The 22431-nt window shown below is 44.3% G+C and overlaps 10 protein-coding genes across 10 annotated transcripts; 5 read left to right on the top strand and 5 right to left on the bottom strand.

The window, feature by feature from the left end:
* Positions 1–139: 139 nt before the first annotated feature.
* L203_101451 (uncharacterized protein) lies at positions 140–2007 on the top strand (the record flags this gene model as incomplete). The annotated part of the gene is made up of 3 exons (XM_066210891.1): positions 140–631; positions 685–816; positions 868–2007. The coding sequence occupies 3 exons, from the start codon at positions 140–142 to the stop codon at positions 2005–2007; spliced, it is 1764 nt and encodes a 587-aa protein (XP_066066988.1).
* A 158-nt stretch (positions 2008–2165) lies between these two features.
* Positions 2166–2818, bottom strand: L203_101450 (ribosomal protein S21; the record flags this gene model as incomplete). The annotated part of the gene is made up of 2 exons (XM_066210890.1): positions 2166–2213; positions 2261–2818. 2 exons carry the CDS (start codon positions 2816–2818, stop codon positions 2166–2168), a joined length of 606 nt encoding a protein of 201 aa, XP_066066987.1.
* Positions 2819–3799: 981 nt separating this feature from the next.
* On the bottom strand, positions 3800–5831 carry L203_101449 (uncharacterized protein; the record flags this gene model as incomplete). Its single annotated transcript, XM_066210889.1, has 8 exons — positions 3800–4144; positions 4198–4704; positions 4754–4922; positions 4974–5098; positions 5152–5247; positions 5362–5424; positions 5527–5676; positions 5733–5831. 8 exons carry the CDS (start codon positions 5829–5831, stop codon positions 3800–3802), a joined length of 1554 nt encoding a protein of 517 aa, XP_066066986.1.
* Positions 5832–7211: 1380 nt separating this feature from the next.
* Positions 7212–8043, bottom strand: L203_101448 (uncharacterized protein; the record flags this gene model as incomplete). The annotated part of the gene is made up of 4 exons (XM_066210888.1): positions 7212–7453; positions 7545–7740; positions 7795–7865; positions 7917–8043. The coding sequence occupies 4 exons, from the start codon at positions 8041–8043 to the stop codon at positions 7212–7214; spliced, it is 636 nt and encodes a 211-aa protein (XP_066066985.1).
* A 227-nt stretch (positions 8044–8270) lies between these two features.
* On the top strand, positions 8271–10794 carry L203_101447 (uncharacterized protein; the record flags this gene model as incomplete). The annotated part of the gene is made up of 12 exons (XM_066210887.1): positions 8271–8382; positions 8435–8654; positions 8715–8816; positions 8869–9804; positions 9860–9930; positions 9988–10026; positions 10072–10132; positions 10181–10223; positions 10287–10354; positions 10411–10430; positions 10501–10593; positions 10643–10794. The coding sequence occupies 12 exons, from the start codon at positions 8271–8273 to the stop codon at positions 10792–10794; spliced, it is 1917 nt and encodes a 638-aa protein (XP_066066984.1).
* Positions 10795–10913: 119 nt separating this feature from the next.
* On the bottom strand, positions 10914–12837 carry L203_101446 (aspartyl/glutamyl-tRNA(Asn/Gln) amidotransferase, B subunit; the record flags this gene model as incomplete). Its single annotated transcript, XM_066210886.1, has 10 exons — positions 10914–11331; positions 11384–11580; positions 11630–11920; positions 11968–12064; positions 12118–12149; positions 12220–12248; positions 12296–12374; positions 12420–12482; positions 12539–12615; positions 12672–12837. 10 exons carry the CDS (start codon positions 12835–12837, stop codon positions 10914–10916), a joined length of 1449 nt encoding a protein of 482 aa, XP_066066983.1.
* Positions 12838–13459: 622 nt separating this feature from the next.
* L203_101445 (uncharacterized protein) lies at positions 13460–14705 on the top strand (the record flags this gene model as incomplete). Its single annotated transcript, XM_066210885.1, has 6 exons — positions 13460–13694; positions 13750–13881; positions 13940–14174; positions 14230–14320; positions 14377–14591; positions 14639–14705. 6 exons carry the CDS (start codon positions 13460–13462, stop codon positions 14703–14705), a joined length of 975 nt encoding a protein of 324 aa, XP_066066982.1.
* Positions 14706–15158: 453 nt separating this feature from the next.
* Positions 15159–18221, bottom strand: L203_101444 (uncharacterized protein; the record flags this gene model as incomplete). The annotated part of the gene is made up of 8 exons (XM_066210884.1): positions 15159–15900; positions 15961–16238; positions 16293–17049; positions 17099–17502; positions 17558–17640; positions 17787–17837; positions 17884–17933; positions 17980–18221. 8 exons carry the CDS (start codon positions 18219–18221, stop codon positions 15159–15161), a joined length of 2607 nt encoding a protein of 868 aa, XP_066066981.1.
* Positions 18222–18387: 166 nt separating this feature from the next.
* Positions 18388–19276, top strand: L203_101443 (uncharacterized protein; the record flags this gene model as incomplete). Its single annotated transcript, XM_066210883.1, has 3 exons — positions 18388–18552; positions 18596–18832; positions 18881–19276. The coding sequence occupies 3 exons, from the start codon at positions 18388–18390 to the stop codon at positions 19274–19276; spliced, it is 798 nt and encodes a 265-aa protein (XP_066066980.1).
* Positions 19277–19538: 262 nt separating this feature from the next.
* On the top strand, positions 19539–22172 carry L203_101442 (uncharacterized protein; the record flags this gene model as incomplete). Its single annotated transcript, XM_066210882.1, has 6 exons — positions 19539–19616; positions 19664–19928; positions 19977–20647; positions 20696–20791; positions 20844–20978; positions 21030–22172. 6 exons carry the CDS (start codon positions 19539–19541, stop codon positions 22170–22172), a joined length of 2388 nt encoding a protein of 795 aa, XP_066066979.1.
* Between the last annotated feature and the right edge of the window lie 259 nt (positions 22173–22431).

Genomic DNA, 22431 nt, shown 5'->3' with positions numbered 1-22431 from the left:
GAAGATGTCTTTTTAAAAGACATTAAACTACAATCACCATTTAAACGTCATCTGTTACGTAATGACCAACTTTCAAGATTCAGCTTAAATAATTTGGATTATATTAATCAAAACCAATCCACCAATCCACTCTTTAACAATGCCTGCATACGTTCCACCTCACCTTCGCGATCGTTCTTCTCTCTCATCTCCACCAATCCCTTCTGGTTTGGCCACGTCTACTCTCACTCCACCCGATTATACGTCACCAAACCTTCGCTCTCTCAATGGCAGTAGGTCGTATGACTATAAAACATCGCAGACTGGAGCGCAATCCCAACGCTCTGTTCAGTGGTCTGAGAATATCTCACATCCTGGTCGCTCTCATTTTTTTCGGAGGCCATATTCGTCTCCTAGCAACCCTGGTTCAACCTCATCCAACCACAGCAGCCCTGGTCATGGCTCCTCTCCTTCAAATGGAAGGAGTGGAAAGAAATGGGATGATACACCTCCGAAACCTCGGAATAACAGGATATATGATCAAAGCTCACCGGCTACGCTGCATGTCTTTGGTGACAGCTTTGTCGGGCCAATGAAGTTGATGGATGGAGATTCAGTACAAGTCAAGACTTTTAAAGGAGCATCAGCCAAGGCAAGTTGGTCATGACTTTCGGCCATTATGAAGAGCTGAGACGCATTTCCTAGGGGTTGAATAATCCCAAATCGATCAAACAAGTCTCCAAAGAGTTGTTACCCATTTTGAACAGCTTGATGGTATCTCCATCTTATGCCTATCAACCACGGCAAGGGCGCTCAGTGCTGCTGGTATTTGGTAACGTAGGCTGCACTTTTGACCGGTGTTGTAGTATGTTGCTCACAAGCTTCAAGGTTGATTTACAGATCAATTACATTTGGCAGTTGGCTAACAAACCCATAACAACGTCAACTTTCAAGCCTACCAAGGTGAAAACGATAGAAGATATTTCCGAGTATTGGACTGACTCTTTCGATAATCCAATGAGTGTACTTGAATCTGCCACAGAAACGTCCCCGACAGGACCTGCTCTTGGTCCCGAACTTTTTGTAGAAGCTGTTGTGCGCGCCTACACCGCATGGCTTGAAAGAGAAATCGTCCAAGGACCCATTGGCAAACGTCTGATGTCACTTGAGAGAAAGCACACTAAAGGACCCCGAGGGCGCTCTGCGAGGTTGCCCAAAGTCTTTATAGCTTCTGCTCTGCCGCCACTAATTGAAGATGAGATGCTGCCTCGTATACCGGAAAAATACGTTGAGAGACTGGAAGAAGAAATCGAAAAACAACACAAGCTAGTAGAGAGGGAGAATGATGATTCTCAGTGGAGGAGCAGAGACAGAGTAAACAATCTCGTAGATGGGCTCTCTACTCTTGAAGTGAACGATGTGTTTCATGCTCAACCAAAAGCTGGTTGGGACTCGTCAACATCATCGTCGCCCACGCTATCTCGAGAAACATCAACAGATGCACAAACCCCAGCTTCTCTTATTACACCTATCACCGAAATGAGCGATGTTCCTTTATCAGACTCTTTCACTACTAAATCGAGTGCTGGGCGAGCCAAAAATCCCATCACATCTCTGCTGACACATTCCCCGCCACTCTGCACCCTTCCAATCCGAATACAAATGACAAATTATTACAATTCCCTTATCTCTTCTTTCTGCGATAAATTTCCATACATCTTCTCATTTATTGATATAACGCCCGCGATGAAGGCTGGTTCTGAAGCGCCGTCTGTTCATGGTGAAGTCGATCGAGCCATTTGGGCTTGTCCAGTTGATCGGACCAATGTTCATCCTATTTGGGAACCAACATTGCCCCTATGGCTGACAGCGCTTAAGAAAGAAGGTCTGGATACGGACAGCTTCAAGATGAGTGAAGATGCGGAAGAAACATTCAAAGCTTATGAAGCAGACAAACGACACAGGACAGTCAACCAGCATTTTGGGTCAGATTCTGTGATACAGCCAATTCAGCTGAGAAGCGAATAAGTTTATGGTATTACTTTTGTGTTGTAACACATTCCACATCTTCACGACTGTACGGATTAGGGATCTTGCTATATGTCTGCCTAGAGGCCGATGTAGCCCGTTGTAATACTTTTAGCGGATGAAGCAAACCTCAACCTAGGAAGAAATGCATGTATCTATTATGCCCTATTTCTCATTGCCATGGCCTGCTGCACTTTAGATCTCACCTACTCATGATATCAGCAAAAATTAGCTAAAAGTGGGAAAAACTGACCATCTCCTTGAATCTTCTTCTGTGCCTCTCGCTTCTCAGTCTCCTTCTTTTCACACTAGGCTTTTCATAGAACTCATTCAGCTTCGCTTCCTTCTTCATATTTCCATTTCGCATCACCCCTTGCAATCTCTTATAGGTCGTCAAGAAAGCATTTGAACCTCGAAGAACTTCTAATGAACGACCAGAATAGAACTTCGAGGGATACTGAGAGTCGCTGTCTTTCCTAGTAAGAGCTATCCACCAATTCTCTGACAATGGATCAGAGCTTGAAGCTACAAATGAAGATTCTGGAATCCTAAGGGAATTTGTGATTCGCTTCATCCCCTCGTCTGGCGGGAGGATCTCGGAAGGAAGGGCTGAGGGCTCTGGTGATGTCGTAGCTGGCTGTGTGGCAGCAGGTTGCGATGCCAAAGAGGCAACTGTTGTCGATGTAGTTTGGGTAGAATTATAACGGGGCAAAAGGGCAAAAACTGTCCTGTGGGAGAGTATAGGTCGAGGCAAGGCTTGTGATAGATGAGAGGAAGAAGCACGCAGAGTGCTGCGTACTAAAAAAGACATTGTGTTTTTTGAATTGCTTCTGGTGGTTTTAGAGTTGACAAAAGTCAAAAAGTTGAAAGTGTAACAAGAAATAGCATTGGGATAAAATGCAAAAAACTTCCGGTCAACAATTTCACCTCTATTTTTCTCCCAATATAGACTTTCCATCTCCACAAACCAAGCTATACTCATCATTTCAATAATTCTGACTTGACCTGCAAGAGAAACAAGATGGTTTACCAGCAATTTTCAGATAAATACAATGACAAAGGTAACGAGCTCCGACGAGGATTTAAACAGTACCGCTCTGTAATCGTTTATCACTCTAATTCATGGACGTCTGTAGCTATATGAGTCTTGCAACCTGTACAAGGCAGGGTACACCATTACCGCCTAGAGTAAAAGTGACCATGAAGGCGTCCCATGTACAACCACTTCGATATAAATTTACAAATATAAAAACACAGAGCCAGTCTGGGAACGTACATAGATCGGGACACGGAGCGTCGGATAAGTGAATCCAAACGGGCGGCTAGAAATTTTGGGATTTCCGTCTTCCAAAACAGCGATAGGCGCCAGAGGTTCCTCCAGTGAGCCTAACTGGTATATAAGGGTTTTGACCTGGTTTTTTTTGGATAGTCATATGGTATACATGGAGAATGAGAATGCATGAGAAAGCTGAGAGCTGTCTTACCGCTGTAGATCAAAAAATAAAGACAGATTACGAAAGTAAGGTGGGTTTGTTATATATTCTAAGAAACTTGGGTTAAATTCTAGATTGTCTGAGTTTCCACATCTGACATCGTTGTCCCGATCTATGTACGTTCCAACTGCCATGGGATTTAAATGGCATGATGGATGCGTAATAGTTTGAAATGCTGCAAAAATTCATGGCCTGCATTGACCAACGACTGTGCAGTTGTTCAAGCAAGGATGCGTTTGTAAGGATACAGAAAAGAGAAACACCAAGAGATTGTGAGAGTTGATACCACAACTTGCCCCTTACACCATTTGATCATCTTCGTCGCTGGATCGTTGGCTAGGCTTGCTCTCTCTTCCCTCAGCGTGGATAAAGCGAGAGTTGTGCTTTTCGTTGGCGCGCTGAGCATGAGACTTTTGGTCAGATACAAATTTGCTTGAACGGAAGGCAGGGGTACGAGAGAGATAAAGTGCGTCAATCTCTTCGATGCTGAGTCCCTTGGTTTCTGGAATGCAGAAGAAGGCAAAACAAAAGGAAAGGACGAGACAGCCTGCCCAGACAAAGGTGATGCCTGTACCAATACGAGCTTGGATTTGGGGAGCAGCAAAGGCAATGATGAGATTGAATAGCCAGTTTGCGCCTGTACCCTACAATGGTCCTTCAGCTCAAAATATTGTTTGTCCATTTTGAACGGACTCACAAGAGTGACGCAAAGAGAACTCAACCTGATAGGAAAGGTCTCACCACAGACTACCCAGGCAACGGGTCCCCACGAAGAAGCGAAAGCAGCAATGAAAAGACAAGTGAACGCAATGAGAACATCGCCAGCGACCTTGTCATTGGGGTAGGCTTTGGATATGGCGCCAACGATGATTTGACCTGCAAACATGATGAAGCCACCAACGAGTAGAACAGGACGACGGCCAGCTCGGTCGACAGCGAAGACACCAGGAAAAGACATGACAACGTTGACAGAAGCGAGAATAATTTGAAAGATATAAGTGTTGTCAAGGCCAGCGGTTTGGGCAAACTGAACACCATAGGAGAAGAAAAAGTTGATGCCTGTGATTTGCTGGCCGATCTGGACAAAGACTCCAATCATGGTTCGCCATAGAATTCGGTCTTTGGGAGAGAAACATTCTGCGTAATGGGCTTGACCACGTTCTTGATCATTAATAGTAGCCTCGCGGACTTCTTCCATTTCAATCTAAAACATCATGTCAGGTTCGACACCTTGAGAGCAAAGTCCGACCAACCTCGACATCTGGATGGTCAATGGGAACACCACGGAGATTGGCAAGGTTCTCGCGACACTTGTCCCATTCGCCCTTCTTGGCCAAGAACCGAGGAGATTCAGGAGAGAGGATAAACCCGCCAAGCAACAGAATAGCCCAGACCATTTGCAAGCCTACAGGAAGTCTCCAACTGTGAACAACGAGATCAGTATGCAAAGACTAAATAGCATTCAAAACTCACGAGACATCGCCTTGGTGGCTGCTCATGCCCCAGTTAGCCATAGCGACGCCCCAGATACCGAGTGTCACGCAAAGCTGGAAAGATCCAGTCACCAACCCACGCCATCTGGGAGGAGCCGCCTCAGCCTGCACACGGCATGTCAACGCCAATGACCCAGACAGAATACAAGAAAACATACCTGGAAAACGGGAACGAGACCAGATGTTGCTCCGACACCGAGACCAGTAAAGAGTCGAGCAACACAAATTTGGCCATAAGTATTCATTGCAGAAGTCTGGGGGAAAATAAAAAATTAGCTTATCATATCTACAAGGCACCCCAGGCACGAAAGGAGGGCACATTTCATCTTGAGATATATTCTAGATCAAGAGATAAGATATCAACTTACTTCGATAGCTGCACCGATAAGATAAATACAGATGAAAAGCATGCAAGTCGATCTCAAACCGAGCTACAGCAATAACATCAGCCCATAACTCTAGCCATTGTTCATGCCTCCAATCTATTGATCCCTCTATTCCCAAAGCCATTCAACTCGACAAGAACAACCTACCCTGTCTGCAATGAAACCAGAGCCCACGGCACCTATCGTGGCACCCACGGAGAGTAAACCAGTGATGGCACTCTGCCTCGTTGTGCTGAGAGAGCAGACGCCGGCGGAATCACAAGTACCAAACCGCTCCTGATAACGACGCATTGAGAACTATGAGTGGGTTTGGAATCAGCGTCAAATAGAAGTGAAATCACTAAGATACTCACCAAGCCACTTCCCTCAGAATTACTCCAGCCAAAGAGTACACCCGCAAAACTTTGAAAGAGACAAAGCGTCAAGGCTTTCTTGCTGCTCGTAGATGTCATGGTGATGAGTTATCTTGCAGAGTAAATGACCAAGTAGAGCAAGGGAAGCCGAGCCGTTGTAGAAATCCGCTTTTTAAAAGAGTATACAGTTCGTCAGATAAATGGTAAATCGGCAAATCGGTAAATCTAGTAGTATTATTCAGTTTGTAATCACTCTGGTGTGGAGCAAGGATACTGACCCAAAATCAACAGATATTGCGACCTATGAGCTTGAAAAAATCCTAGAGGATCTTCAATTGTCTAATGATGCGTAGACAGGTCAACTTTTAAAAGTATATATCCTGGGGACTTGGAATTCCAATTAGCTTGAAAATCTTGCAAGGCCTTCGTCATGGATGGTTTTTTCCGACTTGTTACGGCATTTTCGAGTTCATTTGTCTTCGTTCATGACCGATATCATGCAGGGTAAACTTTCCGAGAGTAAAAAGAGTTGGGTTTTTTGCGGCAATAGCGACGTTTTTTTTTTTTACAAGCAAAGCTGCAAAATTCTCCAGGGTATTTGTGCTTGACCAGCTAAACGATGACTCTTTGTAGGATCAGATTCAGGAAAATAGAGCTGATGCTGGCAACTTGCCTTTTATCTATACCTCGGCTGATAAGTTTTCTGGCGGAAATAGTACAAGAGGAATGCATTGCTAATCTTGAAAATGTTGGGCATAGGGAATGGCATCCATCTGCCTGGCGGTGAGTGTATTGGGAGCGAGGGAGAGTGTTTTGAAGGTTGGTTGCTAAAGAGTCTGGGAACTTGGGTTTCTGGAGATTACATTGAGTGTGAAACAGGTTTGCCTGTAGGAGTTGGCTAAAGATGGGTTTATAAATGACGATAAACAGATGTTGATTGAAAAGAAAGTGGCATGTCCCTGGTTAGCAGCTCTGGCTTATTAACCTAATCCGCCAATGGATGTTGGGCCTAAAACGATCTTTGGAGTGATTCCCAAGCTACCGTTTAGAGACTGAGGTTGGATACTGATTCGGGTAAACAGCAAAAGGGAAACTGGCATGTACAATGTCAATAGACGTATGCCTACAAGTCATGACAGCATCACATCCTGCAAAATCACTTTAATCAGTGTAAACCGTTACAGCGCCATGTTCTTAGTTTCAAGAGATATTAGGGAATACATGGTGAGTCGTGGGATAACGATAACAGCACGCAATCAGAGAGAATTCTGAAACACCATCCGCCCTGCTTCAAGTCCGTCACAACAGTCGCTTGTTTGTCAATACATGATTCTCGTTTGTTCCGAGTATCGCAAAAATTCAAATTTGTTCGTCTATGTTGAGTTCTTCCATTCTCCTCCTATTACTTCTCACGTATCTTGGGCAGATAGGCAATCTACCCTGTCTTTCCATTCCGTTTTATCTGTTTTACTGCCCATCCTACTCTGAAGAAACTTTTTCCCAGTCAGCTCCACTCCCCTGACTGGTGCTGTTGGAACTGTGGGCATCTTTTTGTTCAGGAGCCGCATCGTCAATGTCTTCAACGCTTGCAGGAGGTTGAGCTGGGGTTTCAAGTGAGATGTTGGAAGAGAGCGCTGCGCCAGGGGCGCCTCGGCTAGTGGACATGGCAACAAGCTGGATAATCATCTCAAGAACCGCAGGAGGGACGACTCGTTGGTAAACTGATGTCGAGTTAGCGCTCAGTAAGCATATTGTTTTGAGTGCCGTTTTTGATGGCCAAAACGCTCAAAGAGGAAAGAGAACGATACATACCGGCAAGCAGTTCTCCAGGAGAATGGTACACCCTCAAAGCTCTAAAAAAGTGCAACGCGGCCTCAACATAAAACTCTTCACCTTTGGTGATGAGTTGTTCGCCCTGGTTGGCCTCCTCCGCAAAGTAAGCTTCTTGTTGTTCAGGAGTGGTAGGGGGCTTTTCAGTCTGGATACTGAGATAACCTTCACGAAGAGCCTGTACGAAGATGAATCAGAGCCTATAAATACGATGGAAATTCCCAAGACCAACTTTGGTATCAGTGTCTTTTCTAGCCTTGGCATTGGCTTCAGCAACAGCAGCAAGCTTTTTCTGTTGTTTTCCTATAAATTTTATACGGTCAGTAGTCATAATACCTGACCTTTACAACTCACGAAGACTTTTCCTAAACTCGGGAGAGTTTCGACGCATGTAGTCAAAGTAGATGGCATAGCCAAGGAAGCCAGTAGCGGCAACAGCAGCAATGGTGCCAGCAGTTTTAATGGGAGAGAAAGACGACATTTTCCCAGTATTAGATGGCTTTTATGTTTTTAAAGATGAAAAGGAGTGATGATGAATTGAAAAGACTGAAAATTCTGGTATATTGTGGCAGGAGTTTTATTTGAGCGTCCCTTTAAGTGGAAAGGTTACGCGACTGTCTTGTTTATTTTGAATTATATTGTTGTTTTTTAACATTCTTCAAAAGTCTTGCCTAAGAATTTGACAGGATAATCATTGGACAATCCAAGATGTCTCCGAGTCGTTATAGGGAACCAATAACTATTTTGTCAGACTCAGAGGATGAAGCCGTACCATCAAAAGCCACTCAATCTTGCCCTCAAAATGGTGTATTGGCTCCTAGTAAGTACATATGTATCTTCTTGGCTGATTCTTCTGATTCAAAACATAACAGATTCTCTTCCGCCTCGTATTGCCTTCTCAAACAGGACTCCTCTTGCTCCATGCCGTGCCATTACTTTTGTACCAACACCTGTTAAGAGACTAAATTTTTCAAACACCAAGATAAAGGGCACCCCTAGCAAAAAGATACAAGATCTCAAGTTCGTGAAACTGCCTATACTATGTCCTGATATAATCAATGATTGTGAGCAAGAAGATATGATAACACGGCAGTAGGCTTTTCTCTGTCATATATTCCAAATCATTCAGTTTTCCTGACAAGATGTGCATAGAGATACTTTCGAGCTTGTAGACGCTTCTGAAAACAATAATAGGAATTGTGAGAGAGCAAGAGATTTTCAGTTCCCAGTGAATGGCTATGATGGTTTCAGCTCGTAGCTATGAATCTAGTAGAGTTTTGTGAAATTATGACTGACATTGTAATAGACCGAATTTCGTTCACAAAACTCCAATTCAAGGAACCATATCTCCCCAAGTTGATCCTGTAATATCTAATATCGACGTGTCTACTATTAATTCTTTATCGCCTATATGTCTCGAACAAGCATCCGCCACACAGTCTTTTTCTGACGAGAGTCCTGTACTCGTCAAGAGATTGAGAAAAGCCAGATTGATCGTAACCTCCGACTCTGATGAGGCCCCGTCAACATCTACAGCGTCAAGGAAAGCCAAAATGGAAATCAAGCAAGTGATTGATCTGACCACTAGTGATGATGACAAAGAACTGAGCGAGAACCAAGGAGTAGGTGCAAAGACTTATTATGACTTTGATGATTCGTACGGTTCCTTGAAAGACTTTATTGTGGATGATAGCGATGGAGACAATTACACAGAGGCTTCCTCTACTAGTCAAGATGACAGCAATGATGTTGCTTTCGACTTAACTTCAGGGCTGAGGACGATAGAAAAAGTTTTGGATAGTAGTGGTGAGGAGGAGAGTGAAGGGGACACTCTGGATAGTGGTCAATATGAGATGGATAAAAGCAGACATGAGAAAATACAAGGGACCATGGAGAAAGAGTGGGATGCGCACAATAATGACATTCTTCATTACTCTCCCCCACGGAGACCTCTCGTTCTGCCAAATTTTGAAGCTTTGGCAATCGCTTCTGGATCCAGCTCTGATTCCGATTCCGAACCACCATTAAACAAAAAGTTCCGACAGGTTAAAACTCCCAGTAAATCTCTGGCTGGTTTCTCAAAGAAAGAATGGGCCTCTGTACGGGTGAAAATCGCTCAAACTGTGTTTGATGACCTAGATACTAGAGTTTTCGAATCAAAACTTGGAACGAAAGGAGTTGGAGCCAGGATTGTGTGGAATAATAGGCTTCTTACCACAGCGGGCATGGCTCGGTCGAAACGGCAAGTTTGAAAGGCAGCAACTTATAGCTATTCACCTCTTACTCATACGAAGCAGCATGTCATTAAAAGAAGCTCAATCTAAAGAGCATTGGATAGAGTTGTCTGAGAAAGTCTTGACGGGGGAAGGTAGGCTTCTCCTTCAATACGATAGCTTAATCTTAATGACTTGATCGGTTCATTTAGAGCGGATAAAAAACACTGTCGCTCATGAGATGTGCCATTGTGGGTTCCACTATGCTGGGCCAAAACGTGACTTACTCGGTCTAGTGGCGACTTGGATTATTAGTGGCGACTACAAAAACCCTCATGGTGCTATTTTCAAAAGCTGGTAAGCATACATGAAATATCCGAATCCTGGTTACTCATCGTGACATAGGGGAAGAAAAGTGATGGCTGCAAGACAAGACATTGAGGTTACGGCAAGTTGCTGATTTTTCCACAGAATGTACGATCTTCCTCATTTCTGACACGTATACCTCTAGACAAAGCATTCTTATTCCATAACGTACAAATATGAATGGAAATGCTCCAATCAATATTGTGGTCAAGTGTAGGTTTATGCTTTTGGATTCGCTATGGCTCACTTAATTCATTGCAAAACGACAGATATAAGCGCCAATCAAAGTGTAAGCCCATCGTATCTTCAAACGCAAGTGATATGAAGATCATCATCGCTCACCTTTACCTGCGTCTTAGCTATTGATGTTGCCAAACATGCTTGTGGGTCCTGTAGAAGTAAACTCACGCCCCTTTTTGAGGAAAAGCGGAAGGCAGTGTCAGGATTCCAATGTACGTTTGGTTGAATTCGTTGCCAGATTACCTTTGACGTTATCTGTAGTATATCTCAAGGAAAACATGAGGCTCGCCAAAGCAGCAATGCTGGGCGCTGCTCATGGAGAAATCATGCGAGCCTTGTCCCAAAGATGGGCTGAAGCACCTGAAGCTACAAAGATGGAGAATGAGGCCTTTTGGAAAAACCGGGCTGCTTGAGACTCTTAAGGACGCATGTGTAGACGAAAAATTATTGTATTATAAATGCTTACATACATGAGATCGATGATGGAATTGTATCAATGAGTTGTATGAATGTTTACTGACGTATTTTGCTTTTATTTATTGAGAATGCCTAATAAAACTCCCTTTGCCTTCAAAGCATCTGCCATGCCCTGTGAGAGCTTCATAACCTCTCCAACGAGTCGCATTACCACCTTTTCATTTCCATTTTTGAAATCTGTGACAGCTTTGGGATTATTGGAAATTGCTCTAGCACACAGATCCGTCAAGTCTAGGGTATCGGCCAGCGAAGGTGACAACCGGAGGTCAGAGAGTATTGATGCGAGAGTAGTTGCAGACTGTGCTGTGACGGGCAACGAAACCAAATACTTAACGACAGACTTGCCTATCGTGCCAGTGATTTTCCTCCCTTCAACAGCAAGCACAAGTTCACGCATCAGAGATGCCGGAATGATTGATTCTGACCAACGCCTATTGGATTTGCCTAACTGACCAAGAAACTCATGTACAATCCTAGCGGAATGGTGGTCAGTGGCAATGTCGCAAGTGTTTTAGATTAACATACCAGTTGATTGCTTTTTTTGACATTTTTTTATTTTCCCCTACGACTTGTTCAAAATATATGATGCCTTTCGCGCCGTACTCGTCTAAACCGAGAAGTGTTTCTGCATCTCTCTTGGTAACTCCGTACTCTTGAGTAAGACGATTTACGCTTTGCCAGGGCATCTCTGGAAGAGCATTTTGCAATGATGAGAGATAGTCCTGTATCGCTGTTGGCATACTTTAACAACCGACCGCATACGAGACTCACTGGATCAATCAACAAAGCCGGCAAGTTTGAGTCGGGCATGTAGCGATAATCTATGGCTTCCTCTTTTGAACGTAAAGAGTAGGTTGAGAGAGTCAGTTCATTAAAACCTCGAGTCTCTTGAAGAAGTGGTTCATCAAGTTTTGTCGAGTAGTGCAAAATATGACGACGACGCTCAGAATCAATGGCGGCTTGAAGAAAGCGTACAGAGTTGATGTTTTTGATTTCGCATCTGGTGCCCCAGGGTAACCCAGTTTTGTGGACAGAGACGTTGGCATCCACTCTTAAATTCCCCTGCCATAATTATGAGGAAGAGACAGTGTTACCCAGACAAGGCTTACCTTTTCCATGTCTCCATCAGCTGATCCTATCCTTCGCAGCAAACTCTGCAGTTTTTTGACGAAAGCTCCAGCTTCCTCGGGCGACCGCATGTCTGGCCTTGTCACAATTTCCATCAGACCTATCCCAGCTCTGTTTAAATCAACAAGTACCATGTCTCCAGTCGTTTGGGACTTGGCAGTATCTTGCTCGACCTGTAGTTGCTCGATACCAACCGTGAAGGAGCGTTCACATCCATTATCACCCTCTCTTACATCCAAATAGCCATTGCGTGCAAGCGGATCTACAAGGTGTCAGAGAAACATAAACATCAATACGTAGAGAGCCTACTATAGTGCTGAGTAATTTGATATGACGACGGTATGTCATGATAAAAGTAATGTTTTCTATCAAAAGTCGAACGAGGATTCTAAAAAGCCATTAATTTCACCAAGCCAACAGGCTGGGAACCAACAATCTGACAATTCAGAGCCAAAGCGGTCATGACCGATAGACGAATCGCATCAAAATTGAGCACCTAATCAACAAAGTCAAAGACCTATCACCTAGACCAGCCAACAAAACATCACCTACAGGTAATGTACCAGGAAAGGCGGCATCATGGACATTGACATGCGTATTGGGTTCATGACCGTAAGAGGTAAGCGCTCCTATAAATAGAATCCAGATAAGTACAAATTGCAGCACGACAGCCCTCACAACTCACTTGAAAAGAGCTTCCTACTGCATTTGATCTGGGCGTGAATCTCCAAACCTACGACAGTCTGCCACCCATCATCAACCTTCTCCGCCACACTCGTCAAACTCCTACCACCAGCTCTCAAAGAAAGTGTCGATAGCGGATATACCCTCCGCAACGTCGTCCTCAACATGAACGTGGAAATAAATGTCAAATAGAAAACAGCATTTCTCAAAAAATCCAGACAGTCGTAAAGTGGGAGAACAAATAAAGAATAGCCGTAGATAAGATCTAGGTTATCAGATTACATAATCTACATCATGACTCATTTTACCGTTATCACATTTGGGTGAAACGGGATCAAATAGCCGAAATTCGCATATCTATAATCGGCGGAAATAGCAAAAGATTATTCTTTATTTTTCATTTTTATTTTTACTTTTCATCACCTATTACAAAAGATTTTCCTCAAAAATCCAAGACAAATACTAGAAGTGATGGCAAAAGGATATGGAGGATGGAGAGAAGAGGGTTATGGTAAAAGATTTGGCATTGCACCCTATACAACTTTCAGCTCTATAGACTTACAAGGTGCACCTCTACGACCCAAATCGAAAAACTCTGTTGCCGGCCAGATCCGCAAACGTATACAGCTCCATCTCATAATGCCATAACCGCTCTAGCGTAGCTGACCCGTTCACTTCCGAACTTCGTTGGTCTTTTATCAAGGCAACTTGATTCTTTCCGCATCTCGTTCTTCATCTTTTATTTCTTTTTCAACTCGCATTTGCACTATCCATTCTTCCAGACCCAACATGGCTACTCTCCAAGGCGCAACGATCCCAAAAACCCAGGTGGCCGCTGTCGTCAAAGAGATTGGTGCGCCTCTCAGCATCAACCAGGACCATCCCGTCAAACAGGCTTCCGAGCTCAAACCCGGCGAGTGTCTTGTCAAGATTTCCCATACCGGTGTCTGCCACACCGACTTGCATGCCAAGCAAGGTGATTGGCCTGTTCCGTCTCAGCACCCTCTCATTGGAGGACATGAAGGTGAGTGGATGGCTGTAGAGAGGACGCCTGCTGATGATGATGTTGTATCTTGTAGGCGTTGGTACGATTGTTGCAATTGGCAAGCATACCGTGGCTTCTCCCGTTAAGCTAGGCGACCGCGTTGGGATTAAGTGGCTCGCCAACTCTTGCCTCAGTTGCGAACTCTGTCGACGTGGCTTTGAAATGAGTGGGTGTTTGCGCCTTTGACAAGGCGATGGGAGAGTGATAACTGATGCATGGAACAGACTGTCCCCATATCCAACTTTCTGGCTATACGGTGGATGGGACTTTTTCGGAATACGTTGTTTCTTTCGTTAATCACGTTACGCCAATTCCCGTCAATCTCGACTCTGCAGGGGCAGCATCTATTCTCTGTGCGGGTGTGACGACATACAAGGCGCTCAAAGTGAGCAACACCAAGGTCGGTGATTGGATAGCGCTTCCTGGCGCTGGTGGTGGCCTTGGCCACCTTGCTGTCCAGTATGCAAAGGCAATGGGTCTCAAGGTGCTGGCGATTGATACTGGGGCTGTTAAGGAGAAACTCGCCAAGTCTCTTGGTGCCGACGCTTGGGTTGACTTTAAGACTTCCAAAGACATTGTCGCCGACATTAAAGTCGCTACAGGCGGTGAAGGCCCTCAGGCTGCTATCGTGACTGCCGCTAACAAATCTGGATACATCCAGGCTATCGAATACTTGAAGCCAAGTGGTACCCTCGTCGCTGTTGGAATGCCTGATGCCGAGATGGGCGCCAACATTTTCTGGACTGTTTTCAAAAGTATCAGGATCCAAGGCTCGTACGTCGGGAACAGACAGGATACGATTGAGGCGCTCGACATTGCTGCTTCCGGCAAAGTCAAGGTTGTCTATGAACAAAAGCGTCTTGCAGACTTGAAAGAGTGAGTCCTCGTTTTGTCTAACGGACTTGATTGATTGGGACATTTAGCGTTTATGAAGACCTTGAAGCTGGCAAGATTGCTGGAAGAATTATTCTCAAAGTCACTAAGGAGTAATGGGTTGGTTTGTCATGTTGATGTGTTTTGGGCGTTGGAGATAAAGAGGTATAGTTTGGTTCGTTTGTAGTTATAATTAAAACGAGGTGAAAGGTTAGAAAAGAGGACCAGGTATTGAAGCTGAATTGAATTGAGTGAGGCTACCGTCCATAAGTGTTTGCTGTGCATCAGATGGTAATGAGAAATCTTGTTGGCATATCTGCCGGTCGATATTCAGGAAGGGTTCAATAATTAATGAGATGAACGAGAACTGATTTTTTGCTCATCGCTTCGAGTTTACAGTGTCTTTAATACACACTTATCGCTGATGCCTATTATACCAAAAACATGTGTTTTCAACATTAAATTTGACGAATGACAGCAATACATCAACTTGCCATAAGACTCAAACTATCCAAACCAAGGTCCTATATCATACTGTTATAGTTTACATTCTTTTCTCTCATTTTAATCTCAATATCTTCTTCTCCCTCTCCATCCATTATCGCTTTCCTTTTTATCCCATGACGATGCCTTATACCCCTGTTCTTGATCGTTATCAGGATGTCTCCGTTGTCGTTGACTAAATTGCCCTTGTTGTGAAGTGGGTGGTGGATACCTGGGATAAGGCGGTTGTCCTGACGCTTGAGGTTGTGATGGTGAGAGCAGCGGGGGATAGCCCGTATACGGTGCATATGGTTGCCCAGGGGAAGGACCAGGGGCTCCTAGCGCTGGCGATATAGTTGGTATAATAGGAATAGTTGCGGAACTCGAAGGAATGGGCACCATACCTCCAGATCCATTCAGCCCAGTAGGCGGCGTTGAGCCACCGGTCAGGTGTTGAAACGAAGCGGGATTTAGAGTTGATATAAGCTGCTGAAGTTTTTCGTTCTGTATTGTGGCGGGATGAGGCTGAGAAGGTTGATGCGTTTGCAAAGGAGCAGGGAGATCTGCTCGTGGGTCGCGAGACGTTGGAGTCTTGTGAAGCGGTTTTGTCCCTTGCGGTGATGCTGGTAAAGGTATAGGGATCTTCTTGTTAACAATGAATACCCCCAGAAGAATAGGAGATGTCCGACCAGAGAGAGGCAAAGAAAACCCATCAATAAGTTCCGTAAATTCTGGGGGTGGATCCTTGGGACGCAGAGGAATCATGTACAGTTCTTTAACACCTCCAGGTGGCGGATGTGGGCCATAAGGGTGATATATCGCGTGCCGGCTGAAAATGTCTTCAGTATACTCCCATTACTGCCATTAGGTAAACAACAAGAAAACATACTCTCTTCCAATATGATAATCAATTATTCCTTCCCAAGTCTTTCTTTCTTCGTCACTTCCACCAGCAAAAGTAAGTACGACAGTGATAAGTTCTTTGCTCGGGTTCAGCCTCATATCACCTAAAAACTGCAAGGAAGCTTTTGTGGGCACACGACCAGTAATCTCAATGACCTGGTGAGGAAGAAGTATAGAAAAGTCGGTGCTATGCGGAGAAGCACGAGATATCAAGCGTAATGACATTGTCGGTACATGAGGGGAGGGGTTAGCGGGGTTAATCAGCTGCCTTTTCATCAGTAATTAGAGCTCCTGTATTAGATAGATGCAACAACTTACACCACCTTGCCACAACACAGGCTTTGATTCAAACAATTCCAATTCATTGCTTTTACTCTTGCTCGTTGATTCAATGTCCACATCATACCCATAATCTATTTCGTCGGCCATGCTATTCTTGACAATATCACTGAAATCAAGTTCCATCTGACCTTGGTTTGTGGCTGCAGTAAACAGAGAATCATCAGCTTGGCCACCCCCACCCCAAGCAGATGTGAGCGCAAAGGCAGGACGAGCCTCGATGGGAGTGCTGGAGGTTTTTGATTGCCTCAAAGGTGAATGAACTGAAGATGTATCAATGGACTCGGAGCGCCTAGGTACTGCTCTGGAAACATTCTCATCTATAGCTTTGGTTGCCACAGGCGGTACATTAGCAGCCAGTGTAGTAGTTTGGTCCTTTTCTTGCTTGTCATCTATCAACGATGCTTTCTTCGTATGCTCTTCCTCTCTCTTCTTCTCTAGCTTTTCCATTTCTCGTATTTCTTGCATCTCCTTTTCTCTCCTATCTTCTACTTTCTCAAAACCATCTCGACCCAAACGAATAGAAGCGATCTCCTCATTGTTTTTGGCCTTGACAGTCTGTTCCAGAGATGCTTGTTTTGCACGGTTGATTTCGGCAAGTTGCTCTTCTGAGGCGAGATCTGAAGATGTCAGAGTTGCAATCTGTGAGGGCGACAAGGTGTGTGTCTTGATAGACTGTAACAGAGAATGGCGGAGGCCTTTTGATATTGACGAACTGAGAAGATTAAATTGAGTTCTACGATTGACATTAGTACGACACTTGAAATAAGAAAAAAAAAACAGACTTGTAACGAGTGCCAGTAAACTCTTTACCTCCAATGACATCCTTGAAATGTTTGTACATGGCCACTTCCACCTCCATAGCAAAGTTGCTCGCTTTTACATCATCCATCTCGTCTCCAAAAAGTCTCTTGATTGCGGGCGCCAATTTGTCGCGGACATACTTTCTCATGGGTAGTAGTCCTGAAGGACTCTGAGTTGGTATTGATCTGTTGCTAGACGATTTCCTTTCTGTAGGATAAAACTTGTTTGTAGAGATGGATGGTCGCTTTGGTGCATTGGATGATAATCGTCGGCGTTTCGTTGACACTGGGGATTCTATCATTGGGGAGGATGGCAAGGAGGGAATCGCTTCTGAGCTAGAGTCATCACTACTAGATTCTGAGGCGTCGCTCGCCGAAACGATACGCTACTCAAAAATGTCAGCAATACGATATCTGTCGCAGAAAAGACTTGTTACTGACCTTGCGTGGTTTTTGTTGTGTCTGGACGACGGATATACCAGGAGGTGGTGATGGTGAGGGAAACGTCTCGATATCATACATATCTAGTGGATGGGTAAGCCCATACTTTAAAGCCTAACATAACAGTAATGTCGCTTGGTAGACAGAGACAGCATGGACATGGGCAGGCAATGAATGTATGCTATCCAACGGGCTATATAATGGCTAATTACGACGGTGCTATACTTACATGTCGTTCTCTGGCCGGTTCTTGTCTGGCATTCCACGCAGACAAACTTATCTGTTGATTATCAGACACGTCAAGAAACAAGAAAACAGAGACGAACGGATTTTTTCCACTTCTTCTTCTTGAATATCAATACAACTGAAATGAAACCTAATCGCCGGTAAATACACATCACTCAAAGAAAATCGACACTTGCCAGTCTTTGCATTCGTCGCATTCAATCATTGGCGAGTCGCTCTCTTGCTTGCACAGGCAAAACACTCTCTTCTTCTTGACCTTGTTCTTGGATTTTGCCTTTGGCACCTTTACATTCTTGGTGACTTTCTCATCCACATGCCGAGCATGGAGTGCTCGTTGAGTATCTTCATGTTCAAGAACTCGCAGCGATTTCTGTCTGACTCTCCCAGAAGTACGCGGTGTAGCGTCGTCAGCCTCCATAATTTATCCAAAAAAATTAATAGAAATAATTGAAAGATCACAATAGTTTGAATGTTGTAATTTGAAGTTGTAGGTAGCACGTAGCGAGAAAAATGCCACGTCATTGATGATAGAAAAGACAAGTAACCTTTGTAACAATTGTAATTTGTATCTTTTTTCATTCACCATGGCACAAAAAAAGTCTATAAAGAAGGCGTCAGAAACAGCAAAAGCTGGAGAAGAATTGTCTCAAATTATTCAAGCACCGCTGCCTACGATAAAGGTCAATAATGCCAACATTCAAGAAATCAAGATGGCGCTGGACGAGGTTGTCAAAAAGGTTGGTACATGGGTAGGTCACAGGGATTGATTCAGCATAGTATCTGAGCGAGCAGTCATTTACGCCATCTCTATTGCACCCGACGGTGCATCTCGGGCTGGGATACTCTTCAGTCATCCTCGCACTATCTTCAATGCTATATTCTCTTCGAGTATCTTTTGAGGACTCTAAGCCCGTTTTGTGGGTGGCCGTGATAGGGTACTTGGTCCTTCAGGCTGCTTTATGGGCGTGGAAAAGATGGGTTGAAAAGGGAGAGGTTTTCAAAGGCAAGCGGAGACGTATGGTCAAGAGAGTGAGCGAGAGGTGACTCTTCCAATAAAATGAGGCTGACGAATTAAAGATTGAGACAGACCATGTTCAAATCATTTCGTCCACAACCCTTGATCCTCCGTCTGCTCCCGTTCTCACACTCTCTCCTCACACTCGTCCCTCTTCTCCATTCTCGGATCCCTCTTCTTCCATGTCTAGCTCCTCCCCAACATCCAAGACATCACTACTTAACACATCAGCATCTCCCACCGGGCCATCTTATGTCCTTCAGCTCAACCTCTCTACCACATCCAACAACGGCAAATCGCTCATTCACAAGTCACGCATCGTGGCGGGGAAAGGTGTGGGCGAATTTGTCGATGAAGAAGGAGGTGTAGAAGAGGGCGAATTCAAGAAATGGCTTGGCGTCTTGTTGGGTGAGGCTGGTTTGGCAGGTACCGAAGACGAAGGTACCAAGGAAGAGTGAATGTTATCGCTTCTATGCTCGGCTATATGACTGTGACAATGTCATATTTTTATATATCAGATCCACAGACAGATTTTATAAACGGACGCTGTCCTATTCTCTTTTAATGCACATCATATTACACGACTGTGTGGCGGCGACCTCCGCCTAATCATCTTTTTTAGGCATTCTCATTGTTTATTTATTGATCTTTTACATTCACAACGAAATTTGCAAGCTTATTTGGTTGCAGTCCAGAAAAGACAGCTTTGTAATAGAAAACATGTCAAACGATGCTGCTCTTCACCAAGCAAGACGGATGATGTCTTTGGCGCTGGCACCGACATCCACCGCTGAAGATGTATGTCTAAACCCTAGTCTTACAACCATTTCTAACAGTATCTGTAGCGTCGAAGATTCCATTCTCATCTTATATCGCTTCCAGCCTCAGGATCGTATGAATCCAAATCGTTTTTTGGTACCCTCGTTCCCAAGTTCTTTGCTGAATTTGAAGATCTTCAAGACTCTGCCATTGATGCTCTCTTGGATTTGTGTGAGGACGAAGATGAAAAAATCAGGATGATTGGTATAAAGGGGCTTGGTCCTACTGCAAAAGCCGATCCTAGATGGGTCAGAGGCAACACTGGTGTCCTGTTGCAGCTACTTGCAAGTCGTATGTTCTTTCGTCTCCCATCTCGAGGTTGCAAGCTAAACGAAGCAGAAACACGTGAACTGAAATATGTGCGAGAGTCTCTGCATACGCTCTTAACCGTCTCACCATCAGATGTGTTTTCCGTAATGGCGGATGACTGTCGAAGCTCGGAAGATGAGACCGGCGCATCCCGCAATAATATTCTAGATTTTCTAGAGTACGACTCTGTCACTGACCGAAGTGAGTTATTGGAATCCGGCAAGCACACAGACGTGGAAGATACGTTTAGAAGAGAATTTGTGTCGGTGCTGCCAGAGGTGAATCAAGATGAAAAGAAAAAGATTATCAAACTGTTGATACCCCTTTCAACCGTTTCGGGCAACAACACAAGCCCAGAGACAGTTGCAGAAACTGTGAAAAACATCACTCGCCTTGCAACGCCCGAATCAAGCCTCAAAAAAACCCAACCAATCATCCAGCTCTTCAAAGAGTATCTCAACAGGCTGCCAATCAATTTTGACACACGATTACCCCTCTATTTCTTGTCTTATCATGGTGCTGCTGTGACACAACTCTCCCTAAAGAATGACATCCCTGCAAGGGATTTAATGGAAAACTGTCGGTCATGGGCTCTACAGAGTTTAGAGAAATGGAACGATGAAAAGATGGTAGATGATTCGGATCTGGTAGAGAGAGATGTAGTTAGAGGTTTTGTTGAAGGGGTTTTAAAATCTTTTGTCGTATGTCTTCAACAAGACGAATGGTGTACCAAACTTACAGATTTATAGGACGGCGTAAAGTCAATGACACAAACTTACAACTTTGAAAGCTCTGGACCATTATTCGAAATTATTCTCTTCTCTGTCTATGTGCTAGCCAATCATGTAAGTATCATAAAAAATCTACCATGAACGATGTTTAGCTAACTCTATACAGAAAAACCATAGATCAGATTATATAACGCCAAAGCTTGCTAACGACTGTCATGACTTGGTTGGGCGAGCAAGAGAGGCAGAAGCAAGATCAAGAGACCATGTTTCCAAATGGAATAATATACGGACCATGCTCGAAGTAAATAAACCCTTATCACCCTCGCACTATAGTCAAGCTTATGTTTTGAAGGTATTAGGTAATCCATGGGCAGAATCTATTCCAATAATACCATCATGGCAACCTCAAAGAGATCGCGTCCCCTCTCAGTCATCTTCTCAAGCTTCGAATCAGCGTGGCAGTATGGGCAATCAATTTTCAAGGCCCCCACCACAAGGGCCGCGAGCTGGTAGTCGAGGTGCATTTGCTTCTTCCGGTCCCCCGTATTCAGGCCCTGGAACTTCTACGCTCCTCCCTCACCATTCTTTACCAAACATACCGTCAACGCTCTCTTTTCCTGCTCGTCAGAACGGCGCTTCTTTCAAGGAGTCGATGAAGAGCTCTTCGACAGAACGCGCCGGATTAGCGCCATTGGTATCAGCATTCCCAGCTCCTCCTACCTCATCCACAATTATTCCTGAGGCCTCACCTGCTTCTGAGGCTATGCAGATTAGCAGTGTTACAAGTAAAAGACATAGAGATCAACAGGAACCTTTTGAAGATCGTAGCAAAAAAAACAGATTAGACATGAACGGCGATACAACAGACCAGAAAAGAAAAGATGAGAGACCAAGGGATCGCGGAGGAGCGGCTTTGCTATCAAGATTGTCTGGCAGTGCTGGCCAAATAAACGTATCCTCAATCTCCGTCGCACCACTATCTCAAATGTCATCTCAGACACAGACTGTCAAACGTTCGCTGAGAGAGAGGCTCAATGTACCCGTATCTAATGCTACTACCGCTCCTTTCCAAAGGTCCCTGCAAGTAAATTTTGGCTCTCTGGATAACCTTTCTGCCCCTCCCTCTACTATGGTTAATCCATCAACATCGGTTTCAGCACCAACATTAGTATCAAAAGCGAAACCCGTTCGAGAGATGGAACTTCTCCCGACCCCGGCAGCTCCAGCTCAGATCTCTATTAAAAATCGTGCAAGTAACCGACCTTCCACTACCACATCCTATTTCCGCTCATTTGAATCTCTTGGAGACGACGATCCAGATGTTAAGAGAAAAGGTAGAGGGTTCGATGATAAATCCAAGGTAGATGAAGGTTCGCCGTTGCTGTCTCTTCCGAACGAGAAAACAACGAGACCAATGGCAGGAGTGAGACCGATGATGCAAAATCAAAGAAATCAAAATGGGTTTGGAATGTTAAGAGGTCGAGGGAGGTGGTGATGGAAATTCCAAGTTTCAATAATGCAAATGACTGAATTCTTTATCTTGTCGCCATCTGATCAGATTCATGTTCAACTGAACAGATCGATATCTTGAGAATGCAGCATGTAATAGGTGTAGCTATGTAGATTTTGTATAGCATATACTAAGCTTCTATATCTGTGACACTCTATAAAGATGATGGAGGTTTACGCGATTTTGATATATTTAACATGATTACCTAACCAATTGATACACCCGACCTAGATGCAATGGCCAT

This window comes from Cryptococcus depauperatus, chromosome 2, assembly GCF_001720195.1.
Source record: "Cryptococcus depauperatus CBS 7841 chromosome 2, complete sequence".
Taxonomy (NCBI): domain Eukaryota; kingdom Fungi; phylum Basidiomycota; class Tremellomycetes; order Tremellales; family Cryptococcaceae; genus Cryptococcus; species Cryptococcus depauperatus.
The sequence above is the reverse complement of the archived record's forward strand: the minus strand, read 5'-3'. Positions and strand labels throughout refer to the sequence as shown.